The 19,514-nt window shown below is 37.6% G+C and overlaps 1 protein-coding gene across 3 annotated transcripts; it reads right to left on the reverse strand.

The window, feature by feature from the left end:
- Nucleotides 1-943: 943 nt before the first annotated feature.
- LOC133520918 (A-kinase anchor protein 1, mitochondrial) lies at nucleotides 944-18,961 on the reverse strand. 3 transcript variants are annotated; one of them, XM_061855604.1, is made up of 9 exons: nucleotides 18,803-18,956; nucleotides 18,146-18,236; nucleotides 14,958-15,793; nucleotides 14,259-14,499; nucleotides 13,870-14,009; nucleotides 13,433-13,610; nucleotides 6,566-6,784; nucleotides 3,949-4,082; nucleotides 944-3,018 (listed from the first exon to the last, which is right to left on the reverse strand). In XM_061855604.1, exons 3-9 carry the CDS (start codon nucleotides 15,765-15,767, stop codon nucleotides 2,947-2,949), a joined length of 1,794 nt encoding a protein of 597 aa, XP_061711588.1. In that variant the 5' UTR covers nucleotides 15,768-15,793; nucleotides 18,146-18,236; nucleotides 18,803-18,956; the 3' UTR covers nucleotides 944-2,946. The 3 variants fall into 3 exon arrangements, with proteins under 3 accessions (XP_061711588.1, XP_061711590.1, XP_061711587.1); XM_061855606.1 differs by lacking the exon at nucleotides 18,146-18,236 and having other exon boundaries at nucleotides 13,433-13,604; nucleotides 18,803-18,961; XM_061855603.1 differs by lacking the exon at nucleotides 18,146-18,236 and having other exon boundaries at nucleotides 18,803-18,961.
- Nucleotides 18,962-19,514: the final 553 nt, after the last annotated feature.

Genomic DNA, 19,514 nt, shown 5'->3' on the forward strand with positions numbered 1-19,514 from the left:
AGTAATTCAATAAACGCTACCTATGCGGCCTGACCATTTTTTCATAGTGGCACGCGCCTTTGCGGTTTTTAAACAATAGATAAGACGATAATCCGTAGAAGCTCACGGAGAAAAATAGAAACTATACGTGAAAACAGCAATGTAGGTACCACACCAACTGCCAGCAACAACGTATTAATGGAAGTGTCCGACTGAAACGGGATTTTTGCCGAAACCGAACCTTCAGCCGAAACATGATTTTTATGCCGAAACCGAAACTTCGGTCGAACACCAATTAATGGTCTATATGCGCAGATTTGTCAAATCTAACCTTTAATAACATGAAATTATGAGTCAAGGCACGCATCTTCGTGAACAACACAATCTATACCGTTTATTTAAGGGAGTGGTTGAAGATTAAAGGCTTGACTGCATGAAGCTTGTATTATGTTAAGTAAAGATGTAATATATTAACTAGTTTTAGTTCCAAAACTACTACCTTCTATTAGAAGAGCACCACGCAATATACCGTTTAATTAAAAACCCACACGCACGCATACACAGCTTGCCCACCACCTAGATGGCTACGGCTTGAGTATCAAATTTTGTACTGAGAATAGACAACGGGGAGCCTTGGTGTTATGTGTGTATGTACTTATATACTTACTTTACTCTTTGGTATGTACATAGTAATGTCTAACCGTAAACTGTGACGTCATACAATTTTCAAGAGCGTTTTGGGTGCGAAAGCACGGATCAAAATATATTTTGTTAATGTAACATATTTAAAGCCATTTTTAGGGTAAAAGACAAGCGTTTCAAAGAATTGGAAACAACTCTATTGCGACTATCGAATCGTCATTGTAGTATCTGGGATATAAAATACTAGAAAGAAGGTTTAGTAGTATCTATACAGATATAAAGGGAAATGGACCCAAAATGTTAAATTAAAAAACTTTGTAAGTGGTTTTCAAAACGATAATTTATTTATTTAACCGCAAATATATTAGTTTATATACAATAGGGACGTCAACAATATGCAAACCGAGCCGAGTGTAATCTAGTCATTACGCTAATAAATGTTTTATCGTCGTTAACAACTACGATACGTAAATTTAATAAAATTAACACTGGCTGTTACTCGATGAAGTAATTAATCCTAATCCGCGCCATCCGCGCCGTAATCTGAAATTAACTACAAAGGAAAGTCACATTCTAAGCATCCCAAATGCCAAGTTCTACACAATACGCATACAAAAATCAAATACACTAAAGACAACCACTTAATTTTTCAACATATTAAAAATACTACAAAATATCAAATATCTTTAAATCTACTTAAAAGTTTCTATTATGTACACTATTAGACTATTAAAAGTCAGGATAACCAACGTGCTCATTATACGTCAATTATAATACTCAACAATTTACCATCTTTTATTATGACATTGCGGTTATCATGTTCTGTAATTCGATATCTGGAAGAAAGCGAACTGATTGTACTTTTTATGAAAGCGGAAGGATCATTGATTAAAATGGCTAGATAAATTAGACTAGTGCCTCTTGGTAGTGGATGGCTAATTAAAAAAAAAACAGTCGTAAGCCGAGGACACTTGTTGCAGAATCCTAAATAGTTATTGGTATTTCAAATTTTCTAGCCATCTTTATCAATAACAAACAAGAATAATTTTGACAAGTTCATACCGATACAATATCACCTGCTTCATTCACACTACGTTTAACGCACTTGCAGTTTATACAGATATAATTTACATTTATTCTCAGTCATTTGTTATAAAAGCAAAATTCCCCACAATGGGGATAATTTACTATCTAAAAATATAAATAAAATACTTGTTTGTCACAAACAATTTTTACATGTATGTTTAGTTTTGTTGGCGAAACTAAACAGTTTCTGAGGCCTAGATAAATACAATCAGTACATTCCTCATGGTTGTGGCACTGTAAAATGAGCACTGCCCAGTACCCTCTGGATCCAATACACTGTAACTGCGATACAGTGTACTGCAGGTACAGTGTATTGGATTCACAGGGTACCCCAGTGCCGCGGTTAGTCTCGCCAAATTAAATAATGTTATTAAGCATATGTCTTTGTGACAAATAATATATTTTACATACATCGGTGTATGCTGGAAGTGTAACAGAAAAATTCCATTTCAAAGGCACATCCTTACAAGGCTATATAGCCTCGTGATATAAAAAATATCCATGTATACACATGAAACGTTTTTATTTGTACAAATTTACGACACAACATCAACTGAAAATTTTGGCACTAATGAAACAGTGAAAATGAAACTAAATCCAAAGAATTCAATTGGTTAATGGTTATTGCTAATAAAACAACTGCATATAACGCCGAGAAAATTATTAGAAAAAATGCAGTCGGCAGTTGTTAGTAATATAATGAGCATCCTGAAACTCTTATTTAAAATCTCACCACGGCGTCGTTTCCGTCGTGTAAACGTGAGTATCTGACATAAAAAATAAACTTAAAAATAACAGACATGATTCAGTTGCAGTTACTAGGACTACAGTTTATTTTTAAGCGTATTGTAATCTAGTTTACCGGTTGTGGGAGCTTAGACATATTACTGCATCAATAGTAAGTTAGAAGTGATTTAGAGCGTCATTATATTAATATAACGTCATCATACGGTCACTACGCTACGTTCTCATCGTCGTTATAATTTACTGCTCATACATAAATAAGCTAAAATTAGAGATAAGTTTTCGTGTTCCAGATATAAGCAAAGGGTATTGAAATAAAACGAGGTTTATTGAAGAGCTCCAAGTGCCAAGTCATAGACTAAAAGTACGCAAATAAAATTGCGAGACCGCGTTTGCTTAACTACATTAGGCGGTGCCCGGAGCGGTCCGAGCACACGACAACACGTCGATTGAAATGCAATCCCATATTACTAGTCAGCGCCCCGCCGCCGGCGCTCACGAGTCCGCCGGCACCTCCCACTCCGCCAGCCCGCGGTCCACCAGCTCCCTGTTCAGGAATATCACTTGCTGAAAACGAAATACAACGAGGCGTTAACATTGTCCAGCCACAACATGACAAAAACCACGCTATTGTAGTCCAGCAATTTTTGGTTTGATTCATTCTTTCTGATCAATGATGAACGATGCTGTTTGCAACCTTCGAGCAACCTCTACTTTACATGTTAAGAATAAAGTCCTGGGGGTTTGGTTGGGTTGACAATCGTTAATTAATTATTAATGCCGTCCGCGGATTCACTGTTAATAAGCGCTAGAAATCTGTAATTTTTAGGGTTCCGTACCAAAAAGATAAGGAACCCTTATGGTGCGACTCTGTCCGTCCGTCTGTCTGTCAAATCGCTAAATATCTCGAGAACCACTTAAGCTATATTTTACTTACTTTTTTTTACTAACCAAAAACATTTCTGAATTCAGTTCGCAATTTAACCAACTATACGCGCGTAACGATCGGTAACATCAAAGATCTGCTAGACTTCTTGGCAAGGTTGGGTTAAGAGTAAAGCCGCGAGCACCTATACACTTGAATTTTCTATGAGATTACATTAAAGACACCTTTTTCAAATAAAAGAACAATTTTGGAAATCGGTTTACATGATAGAGAATTATCCTCGAAAAACCAAACGCGCGTGCATTACTTCGCGCAAATTAGATAGACAATTTGCCAAGAGATGGCGGTGTACATAATTATATTTAGTCTAGGTACTACTGATCAAGTCCCTTTATAGTTACACGAGATAATTTAAAGTTTGTACGGAACCCTCGGTGCGCGAGTGAAACCGTCCGGTTGACCGGTTTTTTTCATTTTGGGTCAGACAAACCCAATCCGACCAAAATCGATTTTTTGACCGAGGGAAAGTTCCGTCTGACCGATCATGTTCAATAGAGATTTTTCATGTTGTTCCAAATAAAGTAATCAGCAGGTTAGGTTGATGGTCGTACCTGCGGATGGAGGGTGAGGTAGAGGTGCACTAAGGGCAGGCCGGCCTCGTCGTAGCCCGCGACCTGCGCGTGCAGCAGCTGGCCGGCCGTCAGCCCCGCCATGATGCGCAGCGCCTCGCTGCTCCACTCCAGCTCTATACACACCCGTTCATAGACCACGTTATACAACTATATGTATACCTATAACTTATTGCGTCAACAAAAATTTGCGTACAGATCAACGTCATTCAGAAGTGAACTGCGAGACTTCCCAAACAATTTAGCGAAAGTTTTAAAACTGACAGATGGTTTAGTGCACCCGACCCTTAATGTGCCATTCCCATGCAAAGGGAACTTTTGTACATATGATGAACTAGAGAAATAACCATAAATAAAAACTGGCATGCTGATCTTATGAAATATATTTTATTATTAAATGGATTAAAACCATTTGTGAATTATAAAATAATTTTATTTGTACTTTACATATTAACCTCAACGTAAAGATTTTTTTAAACAAAAACGGATGTTGATAATGGGCTGGTAACATTGTTTATATTTTTGGTTATTTCTGCTAACTATCAACTGTTACATTCTTTTGTAAGAGTAGGAAAATAATGAAGCAAGAGCAATATTAATAAAAACGGGGTGGAGGATTAGTCATAAATTAGCAAATGCATTTTTCCCAATGAATATATTTTTAAGTAATTCAAAGGCGTAATTCTCTAAAGCAACATGTGAATGAGTCAATCAATCAATTCTCACGGGGATGGGAGCAAGTATGTCCCGTTTGGAGACTTTCTTAATGGAATTAACATTTATTTCTTCTTAAGGACCAACAATGTTGCCAAGAGAATTACAAGGCACATGAGGAATATTTCAATTCATTAGTCACAACCAGCATGTCTAATTGTCTAAAGTATTAAAAATATCTATCTGCCTCATTAAATAACTACAAATTAGCAAATTAAAATTGTCAAAATTATAGAGGATATTAAAAAATATTTTAGACGAAAGAAGGAAGAAATTATATTAGAGGAAAAGAAAGTAAGACGCGTGTAAGACGTACTACGACTATAATTGTGAGTCATAATTAGGTTGTCTTTTATATGGTCAATGTTAAAGCCGTATGTAACCGAATAAGCCAAAATTGCTGAGACACAATATTAATCATAGTAGTGATATGTTCTTGAATAATAGCGTGAGCGTCACAATAAAAAAATATTGTCTACAGCGGCTTCACACTTAATCAAAATTGCAAGCATACAAATAATAACTTTAAATAATTTGCGTTAGTGTGTTTGACACTTGCGATTAAAACGCGATTGTAGAAGATATGTTTATACTTTTATACCTTATTCCACTGTAATAAGGTGAAAAATGTGTGCATATCTTTGACGTCAACCGTATAACGCTCAAAAATAAAAGTACGTGTTAATTGCGTCGTCAAACACACTCATCTTCGCTCGTATCAATATTTTGAGATGGTAAGGAGTAGCCTCGCAAGACCCAAATTTGTGGCTTAGAAATTTATATAAATAAAATTGAGCCTTACGAGGTTCACGTGAAACATGGATTGCTCTAAAGAAAGCTATTTTAGTAGTGAATGGAAAATATGCAAAATGACAAGCGTGAAAAAAGCATAGTAAATGAGAAAGTAATAGGAACAGAAACAGTGAAGTATATGACTTGTCGCAATTTGCCGCACATGGATTATTATTAATTCACAAACATTGTTTTTAAATGAAATGTCGTCGCACCTACTTTAAACAGGTGATATCAACTGTCAACAATAAGCAGATAGATAAGCAAACAAATAAAATTAGGCGGCTAATGTATTAATGATATCGAATTAGTGAATGCGTCATAGAGATTAACATTAGGGGCATTAATTCAATAGACATGTCATAAATATCATTACTGACTAGCATGCATCAAAGCAATAAATAGAATGGAAAGAATAAAGTTATTTTTGGTTGATCAACTTTTGGCCCAATACACATTAACATGACATGATTCTCCTAAGGGTATCAACCATACAGAAGTTAGAAAACGTAAGACGCAGTTTAAATTGGATAACATGTTACATACTTAATAAATAATGTTAAAGAATATTTTTTCCATTTAAAATGGATTTAATCGCGTATAATTGTTAAAATTACCTCCAATGACTTTTTAAAGCTTAAATATACGCGAATAGCGACCCGCCCCGGTTTCGCGCGGGTTACACAAAACCTTAACAAATTATACACCCAAGGTTCAGGTGTCAGTCTATTGATAGGTGCAAACCGCATGAAAATCCGTTCCGTAATTTTTGAGTTTATTACAAGCAGAGACAGACAGACGAGGCGGGGGACTTGATTCAGAGCCGTTTTTTTATTAAATGAAAAAGTTTAAAAATCGTAAAAAATTAATCATCGTAAAGAATGTTATCCTTGTTCTTCTACTTTCCAAACCTGCTATCTGGGAGCCCAGATATCAAACAAAAGAATGTTACACATAATGTTTTTTTGTTGTAGTTATTAAGCATTTTTTATTATGATTTTCTAAGGGATTTACGGGGCCGAATAGCAAAAGTTGACCAACCTAGGCGCTACACATTACAATTCAGAAAGTAATGGTAATAAATGATTTGAACCATTATTTGCTGGCTTGACGAACGCCAGAAGAGCCTCGGTGGCCTGGAAGGGCAGGGTCATGAAGTCAGAGCGGATCTGCTTGAGCTGGTCGTTGTCAACGGTGAGGTAGCCGCCGAAGTCCACCAGCTTTACGATGGAGGTGTCATGCTCTTTTGACGTTGAGATCACTTGAGCGCGGTACCAGTTGTTCTCTGTGGGCGCCGCGCAGATGGAGCCCTCTGTCAAATAACAAGATATTAGATAAATATTATACAGTCATTTCAGGCCTATATAGGGTTGATTCGAAAACATCTTTAAAACAAGGCGAATAGTATCAATAAGAAAGCTTTTGAATGTGGCTAACAGTGCTTTGAATCAGTTTTTTTTTTTCAATTGTGAAAATTTGCTTAGGATGTGTAGTATACAGGCCTCATTATACCGTTATTTTATGCATTTGTATTTGAAAACGTTCAAAACGTTCGGCAAGGTGTATCACAGAAATAAATCGTCTACCTAAGTAGCATTTCTGCTCGGTGGTTGCGCTTAAGACTGTCAAATACAAGATGAACCAAAAGTGAGTTGAGTTGGTGTGGAATTGGTATAGTGTGCGAAGACCTTTAATGTACCATCTGTCCATTCTCCTCCGGACTCGTGTAACTTGCGAAACGTATTAACTAGGGCTATCATCTTGATGTCGTTTTTTAGCTGATATCCTGTACTATCATTTAACAATAAAAAAAAGTACAGGTCATTAACCTCGTTTTAGACAAAAAAGATAAAATGTAAAAAAAAGTAAATTTTTGAAGACAATTTTTAGGGTTCCGTAGCCAAATGGCAAAAAACGGAACCCTTATAGATTCGTCATGTCCGTCTGTCTGTCCGATTATGTCACAACCACTTTTTTCCGAAACTATAAGAGCTATACTGTTCAAAATTGGTAAGTAGATGTATTCTATAACCCGCATCAAGATTTTTACACAAAAATAGAAAAAAAAACAGTAAATTTTGGTGGTTCCCCATACTTAGAACTGAAACTCAAAAAATCTTTTTTCATCAAACCCATACGTGTGGGGTATCCTATGGCTAGGTCTTTAAAAATGATATTGAGGTTTCTAATATCATTTTTTTCTAAACTGAATAGTTTGCGCGAGAGACACTTCCAAAGTGGTAAAATGTGTGCCCCCCCTAACTTCTAAAATAACAGAATGAAAAATCTAAAAAAAATATATGACATACATTGCCATGCAAACTTCCACCGAAAATTGGTTTGAACGAGATCTAGTAAGTAGTTTTTTTTTAAAACGTCATAAAATAAAATAAAAAATTTTTTTTTCATCAAACCCGTATGTGTGGGGTATCTATTATTATTATTATGTCTTTCCATATCTCGGGACCATGGGGTCCCGGACCTTTGGGAGGCATGCGTGGGGCCGAAGCCAACAGCGCAGAGGCCCTTTTAGACAAATTTGATGTTATGTATTACACCAGCTAGAAGCCATTCACGGGCACAAATAGATGCCCGTAAATCGGTCCCAGCTGGTGTAGGGGCTATTGTAAATAAAGTGGAGAAGAGGGCCGGTTATGGTGTTGAACTTTGGCTCTTCAAAAGATTGGGCTATTGTAAAGAGATCCGGACACCTGCCATAACAATGCTTAAACACGTTATCGAGGCAGGCGGTGACTTGCCGCTGACTAGATGGGCCCCTGAAACTGCCGTCGTAAAGACGACCAGGAGCAACACCGGTGTGAGCGGCTCAGGGGTGTGGAGAGGTGTGCGCCGCTTTCTACCCAGTGGCTGATAACAGCCACTGTGCCAACTCGCGTCTTATGCATCTTTCACTTCCACCCCCGGAGCATATAGCTCTAACGATTCCTCTCTGGACGGCCAATGAAGGCAAGCCAGAGCTGAGAGTCCTGCGGGTCCCCTTGGGGTCCACTCCGACCGACGAAGACACGCCGGAGACGGAGACCCTGACCGACTCTCGGGAACACTCGGGTCCGTGGGATCGTTACTCCCCAACAGCTCGCCACAAGCTGCCCTGCGGGCTATTATTATTATTAAGACTTTATTTCGGACATCAAAGATCCATATGTTAGGTACACTATTACTTATCACTATGTTAGTATTGACAAAACAATTTATATTTAAGTACATACATTATTTACAATTAGATTAAATTAATTCATAAAAATATTATACCTCATTTATCCATCCGGTAGATTGGGACATGCATTGAGGCCCAACACTTACAAAAGGGATTATCAAGCCTCTCGCCAATTTCGGTTAGAAAACTGTTGGAGCCGTTCCTCAATCGGTGCATCGGAGATGCTGTGCGTTTTCTCATAATGGCGTAGAAATCATCCATTCGTGCCTCCGCAAACATCCCAGAAGCACTGCAAAACCGAGGCAGTCCCAACAGCATTCTGTACCCATTATTGAATTGGACACGTAGGGCGCCGTAAGTCCGCTTCGTGTATTTGATCCACAGGCTGCACGCGTAGAACGTTTGGCAGTATGACTTAAATACTTTAAATAGCGTTCGCTTCACCTCAGCGTTACTACGCGCAAATCTGCGGATCAACATATTCGTCCTTACTGCCAGCGCCCTACGCTCCCGCTCAATATCGTCATCATCTGTGAGGTCTTCTGTTACAATATGGCCGAGATACTTAAATTGAGTAACCCTATTAAAAACGGTTCCACAAAGAGTCACTGGTGGCACCTCCGATGGACTCCTACGGCTCGCCCGGAATATAAGTAGCTCACTCTTTTTGGCGTTATAGCAGAGCCCATGGGAATTTGCATACGCCTCACATACACTGAGCAGTTTATTAATAGCCCCGACCGTTGGGCCCAGTAGCACCATGTCATCAGCGTAACTGATGTTGTTTACCATTTTACCACCTATAGAACATTCGACCCTGGTGCCACTGAGCTCAACGATCAGCTGGTTCACATACATATTGAACAGCAACGGTGACGTTAATCCACTCTGCCTTACTCCACATTCGGCCTTATAGCCATCCGAGTATGTGTCTGCCCATCTTACATAGTTGAGATGGTTGTCATACCAAAAGCTAAATAACCCAATGATTTCTGGAGGTACTCCGGTTGCTTTGAGCTTGGTCCAGAGCTTTTCGTACGACACCATGTCAAAAGCCTTGGACAGGTCAAGAAAAGCAGCATACACGGGTGTGCTTCTATCGGTTTAGTATCGGACGGTGTGCTTAAGAACTAGAATTGCACTTTCAGTAGATAACCCAGGCCGAAAACCGAACTGACCGTCCAGTAGCCTGGCGTATCCACTAAGGCGGCGTTCAAGCACACCGTCCATCACTTTTGCTACGATAGTAGCCAGCGATATTGGCCTATAGTTACTCACCTCCCCAACATCTCCAGTCTTATTTTTAATAATGGGAACTATAACTGTTTTCATAAGGTCCACTGGAAGATACGAATGTCTTAAGCTAAAGGTGAATAACATGGCCAGGAGTCTATAAATATGTGGTCCAGCATTTTGCAGGTGCTCGATGCTGAGCCCGTCATGCCCGGGAGACCTACCTCTCGTCATGCGTTTAATTACTGATGCGACTTCTTGAGCTGTTATAAGAGTAGGTTCCCGAGGATCACTGTGCTCAGCATCCAGCCCCGCCTCGATCCCCACTGGTCTGGCTTTAACCTGAAAATGGCCCATAAACAGGTTGGCTATTTGCCTTGGGTCATCTAAACCTCCCACTGACACTGGAAGCCACTGATTTGACTCCCATACAACAAGTAGATTTGGTAAAACATGTACAGTAGCAATACTGTCAGTCCAGTTTTAGATAGCAGCCCTTGTAGCGAACATGTTGAGTGAGCGACAATTTGAGGTTTACCTTGGGAGATGCAAAAAGCAAGCGAAGGAAACTCAACAACGGCCTGCCACAGGGATCAAGTACTCGCACCTCTTCTTTTCAACCTATATATTCACGACCTGCCCGATACTACGGCTAGAAAGTCTATATACGCTGATGATATCGCGCTGGTTGCTCGAAGTCGGAGATTTGAGGAAGCTAAGGAAGTCCTAACGTCGGACCTTAAAATCATGTCGAGTTTCTTCACATCTTGGAGGCTCATACCAAGTTCCAGTAAAACAGAGGTTGCGTGCTTCCATCTTCATAACAAACATGCCTACTACCAACCCACTGTTAAACTTCAAGGCTCAAACCTCAAATACAACCCTCACCCAAAATACCTCGGTGTCACTTTGACAGATCTCCGACTTACAAGGAGCACATTACAAATACGTCCCTCAAGCTAGCTACACGTAACAACATCTTGCACAAACTCAGTGGCACTTCATGGGGTGCATCTGCCGATGTGCTCCGAACTACCGCGCTCAGCCTCGTGTACTCTGCAGCAGAATACCTACTGCGCGCCTGTATGGTGTGAAAGCGCGCACGTAGAAAAAGTGGACACGAGACTGAACGACGCAATGAGATGTGTTTCCGGTACAATAAAATCTACGCCGACTCACTGGTTACCAGTGCTTAGCCACATAGCTCCGCCTCAGTTACGCAGGAAACACGCGCTCTTGAGAGAAGTCGAAAAAATATATATCCGGCGAGCCGATCTACTTGTCCACAAAGAGTTCACTAACCCACCACCGCAGCGACTCAAATCGCGCCGACCTACGAGAGAGGCAGGGAGAAAACTGAGTGGCGGTTTTCAGGTGGAGCAGGCGTGGAAGAAAGATTGGGCGAAGGCGGCGACTGGTCACCACAAAAGTACCCAAAACCCTACTCGGAAGCCGAAGGGCTTCTCGCTGCAGAGGAAATACTGGTGCCGCCTCAACAGAATCCGCACAGGACATGGCAGGTGCAATTATATGCGTCACAAATGGGGATGGCACGAGAGTCCGTTGTGTGACTGTGGCCTTGAAGAACAAACTACCCAGCACATTGTTGAACGATGCCCAAAGAGACGTTTCCAAGGCAGCCCGGAGGACCTCTATACCAATTTGACACCGGACGCGATCAGTTGGCTGCGTGGCCTGGATGTCGACTTATAATAAATAGATAGTATATTAATATTGCCTACAATGTTACGCCATACGCTTAAATAAATACTGTGAGACCAATTCACACATATGAAATAGTTTATCTAAATTCACTAAGGGCTATTTTCAGTAACACGCTTAGATTTGACTCCCATACAACAAGTAGATTTGGTAAAACATGTACAGTAGCAATACTGTCAGTCCAATTTACACATATGAAATAGTTTATCAAAATAAAGATAAAAGATCCCGCTTTTGCGTTATGCAAAATTCAAGCACGCTGAAGAGAAAAATAAATCAATAGTGATCAAAATCACCTTAAACAAGTAGCATATTTTTTGACGCGTTTTTTATGGCTTTTTCCGAATATTACCCAGAATTATGCAAAACTGCAGCAGCAAAATACGTTAAATTATAATGCAAATTATTCACCATTAAATAAGCTTTTAAATGATATGCTTAAATAATAAGGAATCTGTAGCCTTAATTTTTTATCAATAAAATTGTGACAGAACTCATGACCTTCAATTCTAAAATTGTTGTATCTAACGTCCAATTGTCAGAAAATATTTTTCAATATTGGTAATCATATGTTAGTTTCGAAGGTTAAAATATCGTTCTCATAATACAAATGTCAAAATGCGTTGTTACATATTTATATTGTGAGAAGGCTATGCAAAGTTCAACATAAAAACCTGTTTATTACATCGCTACAACGCAAATAAATGCATGACCTGAATTAGTGTAATATAATAAAGAATGTATCATCAAGACGAATCATACTATCCGAACTTCGAATACACGTGTTTACGAAAGGCCTCATATCAGCTAGATTTTACGACTAATTAGAATAGCGTTGCTATTATGACTAAGGATCGTATTGATCCGGCGATAAAATCAATATTTTATTCATCGTGGAAAACTTAACGAAACAGTTTCATGCTAGTAAGGTACAGTAGGTTCAGAAAACTGATTTTAAAAAGTTGTAGCTGTTTTTTGGATCACAATATGGTTGTCATTATTTAGCAATCTTGAGGCTTTTCTCGAGGGCTTGTATCGATTCGGGTTCTGTTTTTTTTTACTTTCGCTCATTAAAAAAAAATGTAACAAATTATGTACTAAAGCTAAAAATAAGAAAATTGTTTCTTAAAATCGGCAATATCATGATTAAGGGAACGTATCGATTACTTTTTATTTATATACACGTACAAAAAATTTTTTTGATCCAATTTTATTTAAAAAATACGATACCCGCTCCTGGGCACGCACTTCCATTTCTCTCAAGCTTACGCTTAGAGAGAGTGTGAGAAGAACATGAACTTACTGCACCTTAAGTAAATGCGTACTGTATCATTCAACACTTTCGATCCCTAATTGAAATACGAATTTTCCAGTGTGGATTATATCAAGATTCCTTTTCGCTTGAAACTACGATTAAATATAAAAATTCAACATTTATGATTGTCGCCCTATCTCGGCTTTCATTCGAGTAAGAATAAAATATGACTTTAAATTAGTTAATCGTAGTAGTTTCCTGGGCAAAGACTATAATAATAGATTCAGGCCAAAATCGTCGACCTGTTTTGGATTAGGATTATGTTAAATTATGAATTATCGCCGCCCATCACAGGCTTATTGTCCTCCGTCCTTTAACATAACAGTGCGCTAAATATCTCGCAAATAATCTGCGTGCAAACTAGTTTACTGGTAATAAAAAAATTGCGATATTTGCAATGTTGACCTAGATACGAACCGGTTAGTTGCCATGGTAAGCCAAAAAGTGGTCTGTCCATTCAAGTCATATGGACATAAGCTCTTTTCGGTTTGGGAATAGGAAATGTCGTTTACCTTTCACAGGGCGTGGCAACGCGGGCACATCCGGATTCTGGTAGGTGGCAGCCATGAGGCGGTGCAGCGCGTGCAGCGAGGGGAAGGTGGGGTGCAGCGGCTGTTGCAGGAAGAAGTGCCCCGCGCTCACCAGGCACGTCATGATCGTGTCGTTGTTGACGGACTCCACGAGCTGCAACTGATATGGTGACGCATAAATGCTCGCAGCCACGTTCGTAAGTGACCGATGACAATTGTAAAGGGTGAAGTTGATAGTTATGACAATATCGCAAATGGGTGATTTTTTTTTAATGGGCTTCTTTATTAGAAGTTTCCATTCCATATTACTATGAAACATTAAATTATGAAAATGATACCCAAGCGGTAATTTCTAGACCAACACCCAAAAACTAGTAACAAAGAAATTAATTAATACTTGAATTATTTAATTCACTTACTTGAAGGAACTCTGGTACAAGTGGTACAAGTCTTTGATACAATTCTGCACTAATTTCTTGTAGAGAAAAGTTTGGAAACCTTTTTTCAGGGAATTTTTCCTTGATCATTTCTAATGCTGCTTCAATTTCACTTTGTGTTCCTGTAAATATAATTAAAGATAAGTCTTATGGAATTCCATACTATCATATTATTTTATTTTTGTCTCTTTCTAACAAACACAAATGTCAAAATGATGGATAGGGACAAACAATTGTCAACAGCTTGTTTAACTTGACAAACATTCATGAATAACACCATGTATGTATAATTTTCAGGCCAAGTTTCGTATTTCCTTTTGTGCAATAAAGATTAAATAGATATATGTCACAAATGTAATCTGTATCCTCACCTTCAACTGCACAAATCTTTTGTTTCACAGAATCCGGATGCCTCCTGACGTACACGCTTGCACCAGTTTTAGCTTTAATTTGGGTTACAAAAGATCCCTGTTTTCCTATTAAAAGACCAACCAGGGTCTGAGAAATTACAAATTGGTGTATTCTAAGCCCGGCCTCAGTGGGCACTATGTTCATGCCAGTGGGTGGAGGGCTGGCTGCTTCTGAGCAACCTTTTCCACTGTCACTTGAGCCCTGAAACATAGTCAACAGTTCAATATGTGGAGAAATACAAATATCATAGCATTTATAGCAATTTGCGAAACGGAAATGTACAACAAAGAATGTATGTATTTAGATACCACAGACATTTAATTCCTATCCTCACAATAACACCTTTTAAGTGTCACCAACAACAATTTTAATATATCATATGGCAATTGTTATGGTAATAGGTATGCATGAAATTACAGCCTGATGAAATTGGTTGTTGCCTGTCCAAGTTTTTATAAAAAAAACAGCCATATGACAAACAGAGATGAAACATGAAACCCAGTGAAATGGAAAAGCACCACCCAAACCTGAAGCTGTATTAGATTAAATCACACAAAGATAAAATCAAAATGTATAAATAAAATTTTCATCAAATTTAATTAAAGGGGAGTTTAGAAAGCAAGAGCTTTTTAAGTCCACATAATGATTCCAATGATTACCTCACTATGGTTATCAGAGAAGTGACACATTGACGGACTAGCTAACATAGGATCAACAGGGCTATGGTTCGCAGAATCTCTTTCAGAAATGCGTCTGGCTGGTTCTGTTGAGAACCTATTATTACTGTTGTCTCTACTATCATTAGATTGATTATCTAAATTATTAGTGTGTATATCATCTGTGTCAGCTTTTGTACTCTCCTCAACTGTCTTCACATCTGACAAAGCTGATTCCTGCTTCACACTAGATGTCTGAGATGTTTCTATTGATTCAGACATTCCATTATAGTCTTCCACACTTGTGCCATTGGCAGATTTTAGTGACAAATTATCAAATTCATTTTTAATACACGCCATCTCGGATTGAAGCATGGATATCTGTTTTGGTGGTGACTCTTTTACAACAAATGAGGCCTGCTTAGTGCTAACTGACAATTTTTGGCTGCCAACAAATGAAGATTTCTTTTCTTTTTCTAGAGACTTCTTTCTTATTATCTTTTCAATCTCTATGTCAATCTCTTCATCAGTAAGCTCTAGTGGTGAGGATCTCTGAGAGCTACTGCCTTGAGGTAGAATGTCAATTGGTGCAGATTTAATAATGGAGCGTTCTGCTCTACCCAGTGGAGATGCTCTCTGAGCTTCAATTTCAGCTTTTAAGACTTCTGCTAGTTCCTCCTGCAAACTCTTTATCCTTTCTCTTCCACCTGGGTCAGATTTGGCAAATTCCCTCTTTTTTCGTAACCAGAAAATCCCAAACAGCACTGCTATAGATGGGACTGACCACATAAACAACTGGCGACAAGGAACCATCGTAATGAGCCACTTTTATCAACAATCTAAAACAAAAACTTTACTTCAGGATATTGTTAAAATCAGTTGAAATAAAATATAAGACACTAATGATTGTGATGACTCATCATATAATTATAAAAGATAATTTAAATAAAATCAATTTTGCACAACTTTTAAACAACATTAAACCATACAACAGTGTAAAATTTTATTAATTGGTGATAATTGTGAAGATTGCCTGCAAATTATGCACAATATATATAACCAGTGCATTATGCAGATTTATTTTAATTTTTATCTGGTGCCTCCATACAGTAGTGCTAGAGATTTGTTTAATATATATTCCTAATAACTAGTAATCTCTTTAAATTAGTTATAATAATAAATAAATCTAAAGTTATTTTAAACTGGATAATGGAAGTTGGTTTTTCATTCTGTCAGAAAGAAAATATACTTTGGAGGTATACTTTAGTTACTAAACTTAATGTCATTTTGTAAATAAAAAAATATTATAAAACAATATTACAAATTATCTAACACCCACGGTAAGAAGCTCAATAAGGCTCAAATTTATATATATATATATAATATTTATAAATACTTAAATACATAGAAAACACCCATGACTCGGGCACAAATTTAATATTCATGCTAATCACACATATAAATGCCCTTATCAGAATTAGAATCTGGGACCATCAGCTTCATAGGCAGGGTCACTATCCATTAGGCCAGACCGGTCATCAAAATGAACTTTAGGTTTAAATATTTTATTAGTAAAACAAAAATACATGGTCATTTAGCCATGTTATTAATAAGATAATCCAATATCATACTACTAATAAAACAAGGCCATTCCACTACAAAGAGTTTACCATTTCTATGATATATTTCTATCATACTATAGATGATATTTAACGAACTGCATGAAACTGTAATTTAGAATTGGGTTTTGGTTCTCTTTGCTGACCTGACGACATCACATTGATGGTAGCTGAGGTTTTAATTTAATTTATAATAAATCAATCATATAAATTAAATCATTGACACAAAACATTCACCAGCATGCAACCCACTTAGTAAGAAAACAACCCCTTGAATTTCAACACTAAAATTTCAAAAACATCTAAAAAAGTTTGAAAGTATAGAAAATATATGAAGAATCAACACACCTACGCTCTGTATATATTTTCTATACTTTCAAAAGACCCAATATTTGTGCTGTGGTCAATACAAATGGCAAATGCAGAGATTTTGTTTTTTTTTCTGACTGAGGGTATCTCTGAACAGTTACAATTTTATCATAAAAAGATGGTAAAATGATCTTAAGTTTTTTTTTAAACTCTGTTAACTTTGGGGTATGGCTAAGTACATTTAAGGAAACAGAATGGCATAGTTTTTTTTTTGTTAAAAGTAATTAATAGAGTTTAGTAGAATAACCCTGGAAAGTATTGTAAGTAAGTTGTATTTTTTCATTGTATAGAATTTTTAGTACTATGATTGGCGATGAGGCTAGAATTGAGGATTTTTTTTCAATCTTGCCCGTGAAAGGGATAAATCCTCCAAACAATTGGAAACTATGCCATATCAATGACATTTCAAATATCAATCATCCGAGATAGTACTTGTGTTTAGTGGGAAATGTGTAAACTCATACTAAACACTAATTAATATGTTAGCAAGCCCTAAGGCAAGTGTACACGCTCGTCTGGGCCTTATAAGATAAAAATAAATCATTGATTCCAAAATAGACATTACCAATTCCTTTGAGAAAGTGACTTGATTTAAACTAGGTATGCACACTCAAAATTAACAGACTTATAAAAACTGTATATTGTAATTTTTCTAGAAATTTCGTTTTTTAAATCATGTTTGAAAATAAATAGTTCTGTACCGTTCTTTTTGCCATGTTTGACAAAAATATAGATGACAGGCTCACAAAATTATGTGCGATGCTTAAATATGAGATGCAGAATAGTTAAGTGTACTGCCTTAAATTGTTACTTACGTACCGAGTTGAGTTTCCTTAACCATGCACTAAACACATGAAAAGATGAATTAAAAGCCAGTCAAATTAGACACACTGATAATGATATGAGGTGACACACTAAACACACAAAATGTAATGAGGGTAGAGATGTATTGAACATTTGAACAAAAATATTGTAGCAAATTATCAGCATTATCACTTAACTAAATACCCAGAGATTGATAGAAAAAGTAACTTAAATAACATACCAATTAGATAACCTTACTTAATCAAAACATTGATTTCCCTGCCAGTAAACTACTTACACACAGAAAAGAAACAGAGATGATTTAAGTTAATGAAGAAGTCACACAATGAGCATGTGGCTTATAAAATCTAATAGAAGATAAGAAATTGACCTACTTACTTTTGGCAAATCCATATTATTGTGTTTGCAACAAATCACATGGCAATTTAATGTGGGCGACTGAGCGCTTACTGATTTGTAGGTTATTGTCCTCAAAATATTATGTTTACTTAATAACGTAACAAACTGTCACAGCACAATAAGGAAAATATAAGAGCAACTATAAGAAGGATTTAAAATAATTGAGGTTAAAGATATCGTTTCTCTATCTGCCGCGCCGGCACACCGTCCGTCAGCGCTCCAGGCGATATAAGCCACGACTCGTGTTATGCGACTATCACAATCACTTTCCAACAACTGTATTTACGACACGTATACAGAGTAAACGCTCTATATCACTCATGTTACATAAAACAAGACCATATGTATCCAGTTTTTCGGCACATAACGAGTCCTCAACTGAGGGTCACGAGCAAATAGCAACGTACAAAAAAAACCTTCACGGGCAACACGTAAGCTAGAGGAATTTTAAAAAGGTTACGCAATTTTATGTATGTCGTAAACCTAATAATATTAAGGATGTTATTATGCTCAAACTACTGAAACTGGAATAAGTATTTGTTTAGGTGTTAGTATTTAGTATCGTAATCTACATCAAAACCCCATGACCATAATGTGGAATTAGCATTGTCGCCGGCAAATATCTAGCATACTTACTTTGAAACCACACAATAAATAATGGATGTTATTCCGAAAAAACTGAAAAACAAGAAAATCAACGAGTTTACTGTTATTACTATCCAATTTCGCCTTATTAAAAATCCAACAGTCCACGTGCTCACAATGTTTTCCGAAGCACAACAAAATTCAATATGGCGATTGCAGTATGGCAACATCTATAAAAATTTTAAAGAGGCGTTTTTCTTAAATTATATTTCAAGCGTTTTTTCGTTGGTCCGTGGTCGTGTTTCGTTGGGTTGGTATACAGGTAGTTTATAATGATTTTATCTTATTTTCGTTCAATGCCGTTTCACGGATTAAGCCCGTACATCATAGCTAAGGGCCTACCGGTAAATAGGGACCGTGCGTGTTGGAGGGTCTGCCATCTTGTGGTCTGAATCGGAACCATAAACAGGCACATTTACACGTCAAGTGTTTTCTTTGTTTGAGGGTCTGCCATCTTGTGGTCTGAATCGGAACCATAAACAGGCACATTTACACGTCAAGTGTTTTCTATTGTGCATAGTAGGTTCTGCCATCTTGTGGGCTACATCGGAACAAAAAACATCACATTTACGCCTCGCGCCAAAAATCTGACGGCTCCTGTGCTGCCTCCTATTGGGAGCGTGCACGACTGTCACGCAACCTAGTGTCCGCAATTCTAGGGGAAAACGTCAATTCACTACATCTTATAAAACTACTCCAAAAC

Source organism: Cydia pomonella, chromosome 9 (assembly GCF_033807575.1).
Source record: "Cydia pomonella isolate Wapato2018A chromosome 9, ilCydPomo1, whole genome shotgun sequence".
NCBI lineage: Eukaryota > Metazoa > Arthropoda > Insecta > Lepidoptera > Tortricidae > Cydia > Cydia pomonella.